The sequence below is a fragment of the Ochlerotatus camptorhynchus genome, unplaced genomic scaffold (assembly GCF_037179485.1).
Source record: "Ochlerotatus camptorhynchus isolate MF236.1 unplaced genomic scaffold, CSIRO-AGI_Acam_v1.1 ptg000038l, whole genome shotgun sequence".
Lineage (NCBI taxonomy): Eukaryota > Metazoa > Arthropoda > Insecta > Diptera > Culicidae > Ochlerotatus > Ochlerotatus camptorhynchus.
In genome coordinates, this window is record NW_027040529.1 from 1,238,805 (window position 1) to 1,256,180 (window position 17,376).

At 37.4% G+C, this 17,376-nt stretch overlaps 3 protein-coding genes across 6 annotated transcripts in view; 1 reads left to right on the forward strand and 2 right to left on the reverse strand.

Annotated features, from left to right (window-relative positions):
* Positions 1–17,376, reverse strand: part of chico — a 563,283-nt gene that overhangs the window by 506,023 nt on the left and 39,884 nt on the right. For all 4 annotated transcript variants that reach the window (XM_065234489.1, XM_065234506.1, XM_065234498.1 and 1 more), the window contains one exon: positions 11,932–12,335. The gene's annotated coding sequence lies outside the window, so the exon portion shown is untranslated. The remainder of the gene's footprint in view (positions 1–11,931; positions 12,336–17,376) is intronic.
* The window catches only part of for (cGMP-dependent protein kinase for), a 690,301-nt gene that overhangs the window by 77,184 nt on the left and 595,741 nt on the right, over positions 1–17,376 (reverse strand). The window lies entirely within an intron of this gene.
* LOC135711594 (trypsin 3A1-like) lies at positions 4,281–5,210 on the forward strand. Its single transcript, XM_065234472.1, has 2 exons — positions 4,281–4,400; positions 4,466–5,210. The coding sequence occupies exons 1-2, from the start codon at positions 4,349–4,351 to the stop codon at positions 5,173–5,175; spliced, it is 762 nt and encodes a 253-aa protein (XP_065090544.1). The 5' UTR covers positions 4,281–4,348; the 3' UTR covers positions 5,176–5,210.

Genomic DNA, 17,376 nt, shown 5'->3' on the forward strand with positions numbered 1-17,376 from the left:
CAATAAAAAAATAAAAAAAAAACTTTGCTAGTCTGTGTAGATTTCAGTCAAAGCATGGATTAGAAGCAGAATGGCATTTTTTTGCAACGTCTCATGGAAAAGGTTTCTGTGATGCCATTGGTGGCACTCTCAAGCGAATGGCAAAGAGAGCTAGTCTTGCTCGAGATTATGGAAACACCATAACAACTCCACGAGAATTATATAACTGGGTAGTTGAACAAACAGATAAAAATATCACAAAACTACGTTTCGAGTACATATTCACTGTACAGTACATCGAAATGTCAGAAGAACTCGAATAACTATATAACAGCACAAAGACAATATCTGGCACACAGAAATTCCACAGTTTTGTGCCTATAACTGAACTGAGAGAACTTGAAGTTCTCCTCTGAATTCTTCAAAGAATTTACTTTTTGTTTTTTCTTAAAATTATCGAGATACTTTTGAAATTTGCCTCGGAATTTCCTCAAAACTCTTCAAACAATTTCTTTCCTACCCTAAACAAAAAGTAAAAATATGATTCGTTGGTATTTTTCACGGATCCGTTAATCCTCTCCACAATCGCTATGGAATTCAAATAAAAACTCACTTAGAGCTCATCCCAAAACTCCCTAGGTCCTAGGGCCTAGGCCATTTTCTCTGAAATACCTAGCTGCTATCTCTAAAATTAATATTAAATCTGCTCAAAATCGCTTTGATTTTTTTTTTTCTAATATCCACTTATTAATTTTTCGAAACGACTGTACCCTGAAAATCGAATCTAGTAATATGAACTTGATTGTTTTTTAAAGATCAAAATCATATTCATACTTTTCGCATTAGACTATGCCGAATGGTCATTAAGCCGAACGGTCATAAGACTAAATTCCTAAATATTATTTCTTAACACTTGCGAACAAAATTTGCAGGATTACCATTTTGGACAAATTGCCAACAATTATTCCGTCTCATGTTAAAAAGAAGAAGAATAAGATATAAAAAGGAAGAAGAAGAAGAAGAAGAAGAAGAAGAAGAAGAAGAAGAAGAAGAAGAAGAAGAAGAAGAAGAAGAAGAAGAAGAAGAAGAAGAAACACTACTATAGAAATTTAGGGTGTCACTACCTGAAGGAAAAAAATCATGGCAACCCGGGATTTCTCAGGAAACTTTATTTATCCTGAAGAAACCTGGCATTCTTAGGGAATTTCATCATTAGTCAGGGAATAATTATAATACTCGCTATTTTTTTTTCACTCGTTGAACTTAATATATCGTTTGGCGGATTTATCTTCATTAACAACATAATAAATTTAAAAAAATTAGAGGCATGATTTTTTTTTTCAAGTTCTAGAATATGAATATTTTTCACAAATTTTAAATTTGAATATTATTTTTTATTGGGATCCTAAAAGTATTTATGCTTGGAGAAATTTTCAAGAACCTATTTCCTAGCTAATTTCCAAGATCACAAATTTGAAAAACATCAAGATTAAGGACCTTACATAATTTTCAAGGCTCATGATTTAATTGGATGGTAATTTCTAAGGAACTTATCCCGAGCAGGAGAAAATAACTAATGAATACCTCATTCTGATCTGAAACCAAAATTTGGTATTGATCAGCCAAATACCAAAAAAAAAAAATACATGCAAAATACTGTGTACATAATAAAAAAATATATTCTATACCAAAAGAATACCTGTGCGGTATCGCATTTGCATAATTTGGTATTAGAATGGTATTGTGGGAACATTTTTTTGGAATTATTGTTTGGTCAGGCTCATCCATACGGTAAGGTATCGAGACATTCGTTCATGCTCGGAATTCTAAGAGAGTTCTGGGAAGAACAGTGAGGAAAAGATCAACTGCAATCTGCTATCAAGGTAGTCCTGAGAAACTCAATATTCTATGAAAAACCTGCATACCAAGGTAGTACTGAGTATAATTCCAAATAAACCCAAATAAAGGATTCGAAAGAAATTTTAATGGAAATTCATACGAATTTCTGAAGTTAATTCCTAGTAATTTTGAAGAGGCCTCCAAGGAAATTCAAAGAAGAATTCCCACGGAAATTCAGAGGACAATTTCAAACAGTTTCAGGGAGAAAAAGAATCCGAAGCATAATTCCATGGGAGTTTTTGGAGAATACTTCGGGAGTATGCTAAAAGGAGGATTACAATTAAATCTTAAAATAAGTCCAGGAAAACTTCAAAGGAACTCGAGAAATAATTCCAAGAGAGTTCTGACATGAATGCCAAATAATTTTCGATGAGAAATCTATGGAATTTGTTACTTCACTGCAAGTGGATTCTTATGGAACTTTCGAAGTAAGTATAATTCCAAGGGAAGGAATAAACTTCAAATGACATTCTAAAATGAATTTATTGAAAATTCTGAGGATAATTCCAATGGATTTTTTACTGAGGAGCATTGCAAGGTAATTCCAATGAAAATTCAGTGGGAATTTAATTCCGATGATGATTCCAAACATGTTGCAAGGAACATTTCAAGAGAATTGTAATCAAGTTCCTTTGATAATTTTTAGATAATTCAAAGAAGAATGCCAAGGGAATTGTGAGGAGCATTTCAAATAATGTATGGGAGTCCTGATCAAATCTTTAAAGGCATTCCTAGAAAAGTTCCATAGGAATGCCTGGAAAATACAAAGTTAATGCTGAGAAGAACGCTAATTAAATTTACCGGAAAAAATCTCATAGGAATTCCTAGGTAATACTGCATAAATTATTATTAATTCGAAGAGCATTGCAAATTGACTTCAACGATTGTTCTGCAGATAAGTTTCAAGAGTATTATAAAGCAAATTATAAGAAAATACCAGACAGAGGTCTAAGATGAACTCTGAGGGTATGCTGAGATGATTCAAGCAAATTTTGCAGTAAATACTTAATAAATCCTGTAAATCTTTACAAGGGATGATTCCAACAAAGAATTTATTTCCGAGATATTGGAACAAAAAGTAAAGAATTAAGATCTAGGATTTGGAAAAATGTTATTTATTTTTTTAGATGTCATGTTTAAAAAATATAATGATCCTGGATTAAGGAAAATTTACAAGACTCATGTAGTTTTATTTAAAAATATTTCGGATATGGAGAAATTCTCAAGATTCTGGAACGTCTAAATAGTCACAGCAAATATCTAAATGTTTAAAATCTTAAAAACATAACTGTGTAATGAAGCTCGTCAAACATTTTTTTAAGTCTGGGCTAATGACCATTCAGTCCAATGCCTGGACGGCATTAAGGACAATAGTGCCACATCCAAAATGACCAGAACCTTTGAAATATTGACAAATTAAATGTCAATAGCTGGCAGCCTTCTTGCGTGTTTGTGTATATTTTTTTCCTTGATTTGTTTTCCGTCGATCTTGTTTTCCGTGCTGAGCACCAATCCTACCGACGCTAGGGAGGCAGCTCCCACACCTGCAGTATGGATAACTATCGACCCATCAACTCATGAACCGGGGACCAACGGCTTTACTTCCCCTACGAAGGAAAGTGTGATCAGAGATGTTATGCCTCAGAACATCCCGGCGGCGCCGACTGGGATTGAATCCAGGCCTGCTGGGGTGAGAGATCACCACGCTTACCACGACACTACCGGCACAGCTAAATATGGGAACTCATTATGCACTGATTAATGTTTGTTTAATCAAATTAGAACATTAATGACAGAATACAACGATGAAATCATCCAAATTTCGAGGTAATGACCAATTTGACCTAATGGCATGTAACCGTCGAAGCTTGGACTGGGTTTATGGAGAGCGCTGTGATATGTCAGTTTTTGCTTGCTCTTTAATTGGCTCCCGATCTATTTCCTGGGATACCGGAACCTCTCAAGAAAAAAGATCAGCTTGATTGGACTTGTTGAGATGGTTCCTAGTTGTGTGATTGAAGAATGCCTCTTTCGAAACCGGGAATCACCTGATATGGAAAATTTGTCCACGTCGAATTGACCTTAATCACAAACAATTGGTCGGAGGACAGCCGAGAAATAGCGGTGGGAAGATTGCACTATCTACCGCGCTATTCGGGGGATTCCTGTAGTTTATTTAAGCTAAAACTATTCTGTTCTGGAAACCACACATGCGAAAGCAATGAAACACTTAGGAAAGTCCACACACGATTTGTTAATCCCACACTCTTGAGAGAAGAGCCATCGCCGGTAAAAGTAATTACAGCTCAAGAGGGCACATGCTTCTGAAATCCGTCGCTATAATCCTTATCAGACGGCAAATGGTGTAGACTTTCTCAGTTCAGAACTATAAAAGCCCACCGGAACGTACACTCTTCCTCTACAACCCACCCAAAGTGCACCGACTCTAGTGACAACTCAAGCATCAGCCATGAATCAGCTTCTTTTCGTTAGTTTCTGTGCCCTGCTGGGATTTAGCAATGGTAAGTAACCTTTGTGACAGCACTGTTCATTACCATAATAACCCCGCAAACCACAACTGTTGCAGCTGCAGTCCTATCCAGCAGTCGGATCGTTGGTGGTTTCCAGATCGACATCGCCGAAGTGCCACATCAGATTTCCCTGCAACTACGCGGCCAGCATTTCTGCGGAGGATCCATCATCTCGCCGCGTTGGGTACTGACTGCGGCGCACTGTACGGAAGGTAATTTGGACCCAAAGGCGTACACAATCCGGGCAGGTTCTACCGATCGTACCAAAGGTGGCGTTGTGCTCAAAGTCAAATCCGTGAACCCTCACCCCGAGTACAATACCGAAAACATCAACTACGACTTTTCGCTGCTGGAACTAGCTGAAAGTATTGGATTCAGTCGATCGATTGTGGCCGTAGATTTGCCGGAAGTTGACGAAAGTCTGGATGATGGATCCATGTGTACGGTTTCCGGCTGGGGAGATACCAAGAACTACCAGGAGAGCAATATGCTGCTGAGAGCCATCAATGTGCCTTCTTACAATCAGGAACAATGTGCCGAAGCTTTGGCCAGTACTGGCACGGTTACGGAGCAAATGATCTGCGCTGGATATGCCGCTGGTGGTAAGGACTCGTGCCAAGGAGACTCCGGTGGCCCACTGGTTTCCGACGGAAAACTGTTCGGTGTCGTTTCCTGGGGTAGGGGTTGTGCTCTTCCGAATCTTCCGGGAGTCTACGCTCGAGTTTCCAGCGTACGCGAATGGATCCGGAAGGTTGCCGAAGTTTAACGAGTTTGAAACGATTAAATGTGATTTAAATTAAATTTACTCGCCTTTTCATATTGCAAGTCAATCCGAAACGTACCTACTGTTAGTACAATTTAATATGTTTATGAAAAACTTTCGCCTTGAGAACCAGTAATTGGAAATCTCAATCCAACGAAAACCGCCGAATGACCCCAATTAGATCCAGAGCAGCAGTCAGCATAAGCAGAAGGAACGCAACCATTATGATATGGCAGTCGTGCCCCGTGACTCTAATTTGAGATAATGGACCCTTGATTTTATTTTATCGGCCAAATGGAGCGGAAAATGTGAACTGTTCAGTTGCCAGAGGACATTGTCGGAAGAAGCCTTATTGAATTCATTAGTCCAAGATTCTTTTTGGAAGCCCGATTCTAAAAAATAATTAATATAGGTACAGATAGGACTCGGCTATCGACAACTACATTTTGTCACTTCTATCATTGATTTCTCGCAAACAACAACTCAATCAAATAAACATTGCCAAAAAAATAGGATTTTTTGCTCCGTACGATGGTGGTGTTAATTAGCGTTATTGAATGGTCATTTGGTAGAAACCGACGATAGAAGTGGCAAAAAGTCAGCTACCGATAATGGAGTCCAAAATGTACCTGATTAAGATATTTATTTCGATTTCGAGGTCTCCAAAGCTAAACATTTATAGTCCTGGATTTTTTCTTCTAAGATCTAAGATCTAATATCTTGAAAATGTTGTGTATGCTCCTAGGCTTAGCATTATTTGACCGGGTGTCATTAGACCAAAAATCACTAGTCCAAATTGCATGGTGACCAGCAAATCCCGATTAACCCTGTTTTTCCCGTTTACATCACGGATTTTTTTTTTATTTTCCTGGTTGTGCGATATACATTTAAATTTAGCTTAAAAGGGAATGTGATTGAACTGAAGAGACCACAAGATTAAATTGGTCATTATAAGGACAGGAGCATTTTTTCTGGATCTTGTATATAGCTTTGGAAGACTTTTGGCTATGAAAATTCGCTTAAAACTTAACAGGCTTTTATTTGATTGATTTGATTTCCCTTAAATATATTTCTCTTCACAGATCTCTTTTCGGAATTCTTCTAAAACATATTTGAGATTCTCTTTCGGAGTCCCTTGGAAATTTCATATAACAACAGAACATTCAAAAAATAATAATGAAAATCTTCCTTTGATCATCTTCGAATTTTAAGCATTATTTAAGAATGCACCGAAGCTTCCTTGCATTCTTGAATTATTGAATTCCCATGCAATTCATCTAAAAATCTTGTTCAGAAATATCACTTTTAATTTTTCTTAAAATTATCTAGAAGTTTTTCTAGAGATACCCTATGATTTGCCTCAGAATCCTAAATCTCTTCACAGAATTCTTTTCCATCCCTGAAAAAAAAGTTAAAATACGATTCCCTTGGTATTTTTCACGGATCCGGGAATCCCCTTTACAAGCGCTATGGAATATTTCACTGACTTCACACATTTGACTAGTTAAAACTCTTTTAGAGCTCGTCCCAAAACTCCCCAGGTCCTACCATTGATTGAATAAACACCGTTTGGTGAGACCGGATGGAACTCAATTTAGAAATCTGTGATAATTTTTTTTTTTATTATAGCAGCAGTTGCACATTCTTGGAACTTTCAATGACTTCTCTCGATGATTTTTAGGAATTCAAGGCACGCCCACGCAAACCAACATTACCGTCGGGTAGGGAAAGTCTTACCGTACCTGATGATGATGTTGATTTGCGTGGGCGAGCCTTGACTTTCAAGACATCATCGAAAGAAGTCGTGGTTTACAAAAGCTGTTACGCCTTAATTCCAGCTCTATCTTGATATGGGAACTGACATCCTTTTGATGACATTGACAAATGTCCAAAAAATACTCTTTTACAAATTTATGCTGGTCCTGAAAAGAGCTGTTATGTCGTGATGGTTGAGTAATGCTGAGCTATTAGGGTGTTAAATACAAATGAGGCTGCTAAGCTGTATGTTGTTTGAAATGAGGGTGACGCGCGTGGCAGAGATGGCCCACAGCGACTCACGAAGAGCTACTGATTCCGATCAATAGCCGTACGGCTTCTTCCTCCTTCTATGGATGCTCACGTGGGCTGCAGCTCGCTGCTTGCAGACAGCCTTTCGTTGTGTACTGGAGAACAATGTTCAACACCACGCGCCAAAAGCACTGCTGCTGCTGATGCCGACGTCAAAAAATACACCGACATAGGTAAAAATATCAATACCAAATTCCAGACTACATGAAATTTAATGATTATGTGACTTTTTTTTTTAAGTGCTTCATTTCTACATGTGAAGATAGAATTTCAAACGTTGGAAGCTGAACCAGGTTCTGGAACATTGAGAGCTATACAAGATATTGAATTTAGAGATATATTTGACATCGAAATAGTCCGGACTTTGTAAAAATTTCAAGATTCTGGACTTGAAATTGAATTCAATCAGCTGTGACTTTTACTATGTAAATTTTGTATGCTCTCATATTAATATAACATTTTTCTGAGATTTTAAAATTTGGAAATGAGGTACCGGTTTCTTCTTTTTTTGTATTAGAGCATTTTTTTTTGGATAGGGGCGGCAATGATTTTAGAAAACAGAAACTCATTATGCACTCATTATTGCTGTTCTCTCAATGTTTATTCAAATAAGAACAATAATGACAGAATACGACGATAAATTTATACCAATTTCGAGGTGATGACCAATTTGACCTAATGGCATTCAGCCTAATGGCGCTGGACCTGATCGAATTCGACCTAATGACTCATCACTAACATGAAAAAAAACATTACTTCACCTGTTACAAAAACCAGGCGACGCCCTTTCGTAGTTCCCTGAGTTCCTTGAAATTGTGCAAAATTCTCAGTACAGTATGGGAAATTCCCTAAACTAATCGAATGTTTCCTGAACTTATGCAAAAATTCATCTTCTCTTTGAAGTTTTCTAAACTACTCTACAAATTACCTAGAATTTCAAGAAATTGTACTCTAAGCTTGCACGAAGTTTGCGCAGAGTTTATTGGAGCTATGTGAAATTTCAATTAAACTTCTTTCAAAAGATTTCCCATTATCTCTTCCTAGGAGTTCCTACAAGTTATATGAACTTCTTAATATTATGCAGTATTCTGAAATCATGCAAAGGTTCTAGTACTTGTGGAAATTTCCCAGAACCTTCTTTCTAAAGTTCCCCGCATTTCTCTTGGAAGCTCCCCAAACTTCTATACAAATTTTCTAAAACTTCACAGATAAAAATTCTGAATTTTAATTATGATGTAAACATTAATTCACGTAAACTTGTATTTCATTTCACGCAACCGAGCAACTTGTAAACAATGTTGTTTACAACAAAGGGCTTTTGTATACAATATTTGCATGAAATATCTCAGAACTTTACATGATATATAATGTAAACTTATATGATATCTGACGCTACATTTATGTGCATCATACCAAACAGAAATTTACACTACTTATTCGAACTGTGTTATGAGAATTTCTTAATTTTTTCTTGAACTTCTGTATTAAGTTCGTTAAACTTCTTTATGAAGTTCTCAAACGTTTCGACGAAGGGATCATTTCCCCGCATTTTAAAATTGAATCAATAAACAATTAAAATGAATTTGGAATGCATTTAAATAATAGATATTCTCATGTAAAGCAACTCGAAAGAACTGCTCAGAATTCCTATAAATCAAAATTATTGATTATTTAAAAATTTCTGAAATCAGCTCTATTTGAAAGAACTGCTCATGTTCAAAAGAAGGAAGCAATCCTATAAATCAAAAATATCTATTAGGTATTTGCAAATTTCAGAAATCAGTGGAGCTCATGTTCAAAATAAAGAAGCATTACATTTGAATAGCTTGCAAGGTTGAAAAAATCGAACCTACTTCTCTTTTTTTTAGAGACTGATTTTAAAATTTATTGAGCTTCGAGAAAAGTTCAAAACCGTAGAAAATGGCTTGCCCTTCGGCGAAATGACCCATTAAGCGAAATGACTTTCGGTGAAACGTCCTTCGACTGAATGTCCTGCTCCCCCAAAAACCCTCTGAAGTATGTTTAACTTCTCAGAGAGCTTCTGACAGGATTACGTGGCTTCTGAACAGAAAAGCTGTGAAATTTGGGCAGAACTGAGAGAATCCGGCAAACTACAGATAGGTTCAGTGGACTTTAGTGTGTATCATACAGGAAGATCAGAGCTGTTCAGCTGTAAATGTTAACCCGGAGTTAAATTGACAGTTCGAACGTTGTTTTCCATGTTCGAGGATCCCTGTGATGTCGATTGACCGATTTTTGAGCAGAAATCAGGCACGGTTGCCAAACTCGAACTTCTTGTCTGTCAATAATAATCAAGCTACACAGCTAAAAAAAAGTAGTGTAAATTTCCGTTACTATGATGCACATAAATGGAGCGTCATAAATCATACAAATTTACATTATAAATCGTGTAAATTTATGAGACATGTCATGCAATATTCCATATATTGTATGCAACTTTTCACCTTTGTTTGCAACATTTCTTGCAAGCTGCTAGTTTACGTGAAAAGGAAGTTTACATGCATGAATGTTTGCATGCATGGATGTTTACATCACCAGTAAAATTCCGATTTTTTTAGTGTGTAGAATAGAAGGGTAAATCATAGCTTTCTACCTGTCATTTTAAACTACGTGTTACATTTAACCTGGCAATTGGGCCACAGCCTTAGAGTTGTCCAGACGAGTGAATAAGAATATGTAACTTATCTTATTATCTATTTTTGCGGTGTCTTAAATAGTGTCGGTGTCTATTCCTGTAAAAAGCATGTTAAGAATGCTTTCTGTGAAAAATATTATATCCTGGGAAATTAAACCAGTCACCCGGGAATTGACAACGATATGTTTGATAAATTGTCCCGGATACGAAGCATTAATTTAAATTTAATGAGTTATGATTCCTAGATTGATTAATAGTTAATCCAGAGAAAGAAATGTTATTCAATTCGAACCAAGAAAAATAATACTTTTCTACATGGAAACAAATCCGATTCCATTTTCATGAATAAAAAATCGTAACAATGATTCATGATTTCGTCATGGAAATTCATGACTTCATAATGCCGTTGAATCAAGACCGCTACAAGCGTTACACGTACTTGGCAAACCGTGTTCATAAATCGCTCTACATAGGTATCTCTTATACGCCTTTTGTCTTCCATCTTATACAAGTACTGATAGTCTAGTGGTCAAAGTATGGGTTTAATGATCTCAAGGTTCTTGGTTCGAATCCAGTGTGATGCTTTATTTTATTCTTTTTACAATTTTTGGTTAACAGTTAAACCCATGAATTTGGCTCATGATTTTAACTCGGATGATTCATGATTTTGGGAATGTTTGCTGCGTTACGCAAAAGTTGCTCATATCATGAATATTATTCATGGTGTATTTTCATAACATGAAAATACGCTGTGTTCATGAAATCATGAGTCATTTTTCTCATTTCGGAGATCGGATTTTTTCCCGTGTAGGTAGGTGATCCTACTTTAATAAAAATATATCCTCCAGTTTCAAAGCAGTGCAAAAGTCTTACGAGTGGCAACAACTATTCAGACAAAAGGTAACTTCACTATTCTGCTACTTTAAAGCAAAAAGCTATTCTAAACTCTGAAAAAAGAACCAAATGACCCTCGGTCTCCCATTCAAGAGCCGTAAAGTTTCAACCATACAATCTGTGTGGTTATCCCCAACGGTCCCAGTACTTTTAGTTTAGTTTTCTTTTTCTCTCTTTCTGAAAGTACCACCACATGCCAGCAGAACCCCAACAACAACAACAACGTAGCAACCTCAGCCATCGTCGTCGTTTTTCAAAAAAAAAAAGGAAAAAAACCTGCAACTGGTGCCATTTTTATTATCATCATCATTTCCATTATCACTGGCATGGCAGAGCACGGCAACGACGACAATGAAGATATCAGTGGCAGTCTAATACACAGAAAGATCAACCAGTGTACTGAGAGGACTGAAAACCAACCTCTGGTGGAGGAAAGCGCACACTGAAAATCTGCTTTTTTACTTTTTAGCTACCACAACTCGCCACTAGCTTTAATCGAGACAGGAAAAGTTGAAATAATTCCACCTTCATCCACCTGCAGGGCGGGCTTATCCCTTCTTTCTCCCTCCAGCTTCTAATCCCTGTCCCTGCGTTCCGTCTATTATTTGGCTCATATAGAGCCTGGGTGGTCGGTCGGTTCCACCCGTCGTCCTCGTCGTCGTCGTCGTTGTTGGCATTCTTTGCAAAGCTTGATAAAATCATCTCCCTTTTCTCACCGCCGCACCCGATTTTCTGCTTTTTTGCTCGAGATTAAAATTACTCTGATGAAGCGTAAAATTGTTTCCCCCCGATTTTGCTCTTTGATTGCTGGCCGTTCGGGAAATCTGTGTGCCCTGTGTGGGCAGATCAAAAGATGTTAGGTGCTGAGTTCGATCAGATCGTTCGGTTTTGGATTCTGATGAAATGTTTGCGTTGGTTTAGTCACTGTCAACACATTTTTGCTAGATAAAAAAGGATAGGGACCATTAGACAGTATGAACCTGTTTTCGAAAATTGAAAAGACACTCGGAGGCACTCTTTAAAAGCACTCGCATGTATCCTTTCAATGGTATGCGCTGTCGAGGATTGATAATGGAAACCCGGGGGATCCAACCGGACCGGCTTTTCGAGATTAGTTTTTGGTAGCTAACAAAATCACTTACCTTTAATAATCGGATACTAGAACGACTTTTCACTACATGGAACAAATCCGTACATAATTACTTGCAACGACTTGCGATACCGAATTTTCACTTTTTAGAACACTAGCACTATATTTACAGGCCTGACAAACAAACACCTTTTCAAAAAATTTTTTTAACACTATAAGACTTACTTTTTTTCCACTTTTTATATTATCTTACTAACATTTCACATCCTACTCAGATCACTGTTATTAAATAACACTGTATAGACATAGGAAATTTAGCAAACATTTAATTCTTCTAGTTCTTTTCTGACAGCGTGCTGCTTTTTGAATCAAACAGCAATTCTTAGATGTTTTTCACTTTTGGTTGTTTCGCTTTTGTTGTTTGAATATTTCGAATACTCCGCCAGACTTTCAGCACTGAAATGAGACAAAACAGATGGAAACGTTTTAAAAATAATACGAAATACGTTGATAAAATTATGACAAGTGCGAAGCTACTAAGGAGTCGTAGGTTGCGGATAATGGATGGCCATATAGATATCATGGTTAGTTGCGAATATAAAATAAGGCGATCAATTCTGTCAAAAATAGTGATGTTAGTGACTATGATGAAGAAATAAGTGACCATATGGTGACTTAAAAAAAGCGACTTAAAAGTTACCTATGAGAAGAAAAGTAAGCGTTCTGATGGTACATTAAATAAATGTTTAATGAGTGAAATGATCATTTAAAACTAATGAATCAATAAAAATATTATGGCCAAACCCACGGTATTTCCCAAGTAACAATATTGGTTTTATGAGGGTTCTGTAGACCACGATTTACACATGTAGAATGCTTGAAAATCTCGATAAAACTTGCAATGTTACTTGGCTAGCCAGGGTGTCTACTACCTGTAAAACGGGGAATCCTTAGGTAATTTTATTTGTCCTGAAAATACCTAAAAGTCTCAGGGAATCTAATCACTACTCAAGAAATTTAATAAATTTCTTACAAAAAATATTTAAAAGAAAATACTGTATTTTAACATAAAAACATTAAATTTTCATCTTTATTTTCATTCACACATTCAACTTTATAGATCCAGGGTGGAATAATCTTCAGCAACAAAATAATTTTCGAAATTCAGAACCTTGAATTGTTTTTTTGGTTCAGAAATATGCATATTTCTCACAAATTTTGAATTGTGTTGTTTTTGAAATACTGGTCTTAAGACTGGACTTAATGCGTTATGAAATTTTCGAGAATCTGGAGTCAGTTTTAAAGGCTCATGGGATTTTCAAATAACCTTATTCAAAGGGACTTCTAGCAAAAAATCTTTGAATAAAAAAGTGCAATCTGCTTTCAATGTAGTTCTAAGCAATATTAGAGCTGGCAGCAATCAACTTCGCATTGGGGATCATTTCCAATATGCCCGCAGACCATTACTTCATCTTCTCGGATAGTCTCACTTCGATCGAGGGTATTCATTCGATGAAACAAGGTAGGCACTCATCTTATTTCCTTTCAAAGGTAAGGGAGCAGATGAGTGTGCTGGTCGAAAGATCATGTATGATTACCTTTGTATGGGTCCCCTCACATTGGTCAATCCCAGGCAATGAGAAGGCGCACTCTCTCGCAAAGGTGGGCGCGCAGGAAGGCGAATTTTATGACAGGCAAATTTCACACGATGAATTTTACCATTTAGTGCGTCAGAGTACCCTTTCGAGTTGGCAAACCGATTGGGACAATGGAAATCTTGGACGGTGGTTACATTCAATTATTCCAAATGTTTCTTCGAGAGCGTGGTTTAAAGGCTTGGACTTAAGTCGTGACTTCATTCGCTTGATAAGCAGACTTATGTCCAACCACTACTCTCTAGATGATCATCTCAATAGAATAAAGGGTGATACGGTCAAAATTTGGTCAATATCAACTTGACGTATTTCTTTCAATTTTGCATTTAAAAAACCTGAACACCCCTCATTTTGAAGGTGTGTGTGTGTAGAATGTTGCTCCTATTTTGATTTTGGAATTCACTCTTCAGTTGTGAAAATGCCGTCCAAGCAAGAAGAGCAGCGTATCAAAATTTTGCTCGCGCATCGCGAAAATCCAAGCTACTCGCACGCAAAGTTGGCAAAATCGCTAAAAGTTGCCAAATCAACCGTTACAAATGTAATTAAAGTGTTTGGGGAACGTTTGTCGACAGCCAGGAAGTCTGGATCGGGGGGAAATCGAAAACCGGAAGCCGCTGAGACGACAAAGAGAGTTGCCGGTAGTTTCAAGCGAAACCCTAACCTCTCTCTCCGAGATGCCGCAAATAAGCTGGGTGTATCGTCTACAACCGTGCATCGAGCCAAAAAACGAGCCGGACTATCGACTTACAAGAAGGTAGTGACTCCAAATCGCGATGATAAACAAAATACGACGGCCAAAGCGCGATCCCGGAGGCTGTACACGACGATGCTGACGAAGTTTGACTGCGTGGTAATGGACGACGAAACCTACGTCAAAGCCGACTACAAGCAGCTTCCGGGACAGGAGTTTTATACGGCAAAAGGAAGGGGAAAGGTAGCAGATGTTTTCAAGCACATGAAACTGTCAAAGTTCGCAACGAAATATCTGGTTTGGCAAGCCATCTGTACCTGTGGCTTGAAAAGCAGCATTTTCATAGCTTCCGGGACTGTCAACCAAGAAATTTACGTGAAAGAGTGTTTGAATAAACGTCTGCTGCCTTTCCTGAAGAAACACGGTTGTTCCGTACTGTTTTGGCCGGATTTGGCATCTTGCCATTACGGTAAAAAGGCCATGGAGTGGTACGCCGCCAACAACGTGCAGGTGGTTCCCAAGGACAAGAACCCTCCCAACACACCAGAGCTCCGCCCAATTGAGACATACTGGGCTATTGTCAAGCGGAACCTAAAGAAGACCAAAAAAACTGCTAAGGGCGAGCAGCAGTTCAAGGCAAACTGGCTTTCTGCGGCGAAGAAGGTGGACAAGGTGGCTGTACAAAATCTGATGGCAGAGGTCAAGCGTAAGGCCCGGCAATTCGGATTTGGAAAAGCGGAAGCCTAACTGAATATTTTTCCTGAATTTTATACTAATTGAACTTGAAAAAGAAATTTAATTTGATTTTTTAAATAAACGATTTCACCGATTTACACGCGTTTTTCCTTGACCAAATTTTGACCGTATCACCCTTTATACCGTGGACAGCAACATCTGTCGGTGTGGAAATGGTTACGATGACATCTATCTCGCAGTTTGGCAATGTACAGATAATGACGCTGCCAGAGAGCGGCTTTTGAATACCCTTGAGGCCCAAGGAAACCAACCCTATGTTCCTATCAGAGACGTGTTGGGAACTCGCGATATCTGATATATGCAGTCGGTTTATGTGTTTCTTCAAATGTCTGGTAGAAGAATTTAATTCCTTTGTCTTTTGTCTCTCGTTGATAGTTTTTAGTTTTTGTTTGTTTTGGCCCCTCGTCTCGATGAGTCTCATCGTCACCCACTGGTCACCATAGCCGGTCGAACTCCAGACGAAACTAGAACCGCACTACCGTTCATACTGGCGACAACGCTCTGATGAGACAACGAAACCTTACCCCCAAGCTCCTCCCCTGATCCTATCCTTCGACAATGTACCCCTCTAACCTCGGGTAAGCCGCGAGTATTCGGCCCAACTCCTACTAGACATAGAATTAAGCGAATTTTGTTACATATAAAGAACAATGAACTATCGGCTCCGTAAAGCTAATGCGATTGAGCCTTCCAAATAAACGAGCTAGTTAAAAAAACAATATTAGATTTATTGTTAAGCCTGAGATAGTTTTGAGTAGAATTTCAAAAAAAAAACCCTGAATTGAATTCAAAGTAAGTTTTAGTGAAAACTCAAAGGAAAATCTGAACTCCTGCGAACTTCAGAAGAAAACTCCAAGACCATTCTGAGGATAATTTCATGAAGTTTGTGGGAGAAAACCGAATCTGGAGCATAAGTCCTTGGAATTGTTTGGTGAATACTTATAATTAAATTTGAGAATAACACCAGGAGATCTTCAAAGGAATTCGGAAAATAATTCCAGGAGAGTTTGCCAAACAAATTATGAGGAGAAATTTAAGGAATTTGTGAGGAAAAATGCTATTGAATTCTCAGGAGATTTTCAATGCGAGCAGAATTCCAAGGGATGGAGTGAGATTCAAAAGGGAATCTGAAATTAATTCAATGACAATTCTGAGAATCTTTCCAAAGGGTTTCTTACTGAGGATAATTTCAGGATAATTCCGAGCATAAATCAAAGAAATTTGAATTTGGAGAATAGTTGCATCAACAATTTGAGGAATATTGCAAAGGATTACATTCTGGTGGTATTTTTTATAGAATTCAGAGAAGCGTTCCAACTAAATTTCTAGAATAATTCCATGAGAGTTACGGAAGAATACGAAGTGAATGCTGAGTTGAACTCCAAGTGAATTTTCATGATAAATCTTCGTTAAATATGGAATAGGCTCTTCGGAGGTCTTCAGAACTACTTGAAAGTCGTCTAAATTTTCCTGAAGTTAATGAAACTGCTTTGGAGTTCTTTTGTATTTGAGAAACTAGTCTGACGGTTACAATAGTTCTCATCAAATTTTTAAAGTTCCCTTTTTCGGACTTCTTAAAGTTTCCTCAATTTCCTTAACGATCATAGATCTTCTCTAAAGTTTTTTTTTAATTTACTAACTATCTCGAGACTTCTTTAAAATTTATATTATTTATCTAATGTTAACGGAACTGCTCTGAGGTTCTCTGTTCTTTCCTGAAGTTCTCGAAACTTCTCTTAAGTGTTTGCAGTTCTCATGAAGCTTGTTTTGCTGCCCTGAATTTAATTGAACTGTCTTAAAAATGTTTAAGCTTCAGTGAACTTCTGAACTTAGATGAAGACCTCAATGATTCCAGCTAATTTTCTGAAACTAATGAAACTGAACTCCCCCTGAAATTCTCCCTTCCATTGGAGCTTACTAAACTTCTTTGAAATGCTCATCTGGAGATGTATTTAATGGGTTTGTTCTTGAGTTATATATTTTATGTTCGTACCTACTTCGACATGTTTTATGTATATTCATTGCAATGTTGATACTTATATGTTGATAGTTGCAAATATTATGATACAAGCAACAAATATCGGTATATTCCTTGCACTATATTATATAGAATATTGACTACAATATTCGCAATACTTATCGCTTCAACTTTCAAGAATACTAGAATATATGATAAAATTTTAACTAACTATATCAGAGACGAACCAGCCAACGGCTGAAAGTCTCTATAATAAAGAAATCAATCAATCAATTAACTAACTATGGTTTTGAAACCTTTTAGACCTTTTTTTCCTTGATTTGTTTTCCGTACTGAGTACCAATGCTACCGACGCCATGTAGGCAGCTCCCACATCAATTCCCACACCTGGACCCTACCTAGCGACTAGACTGGCCC

Excerpts from the sequence above, each read along its gene's own strand:
- LOC135711594 (XM_065234472.1), top strand. The coding sequence starts at position 4,349 with ATGAATCAGCTTCTTTTCGTTAGTTTCTGTGCCCTGCTGGGATTTAGC. Across the intron at positions 4,401-4,465 it reads CCTGCTGGGATTTAGCAATG|CTGCAGTCCTATCCAGCAGT; the intron begins GTAAGTAACCTT and ends CAACTGTTGCAG.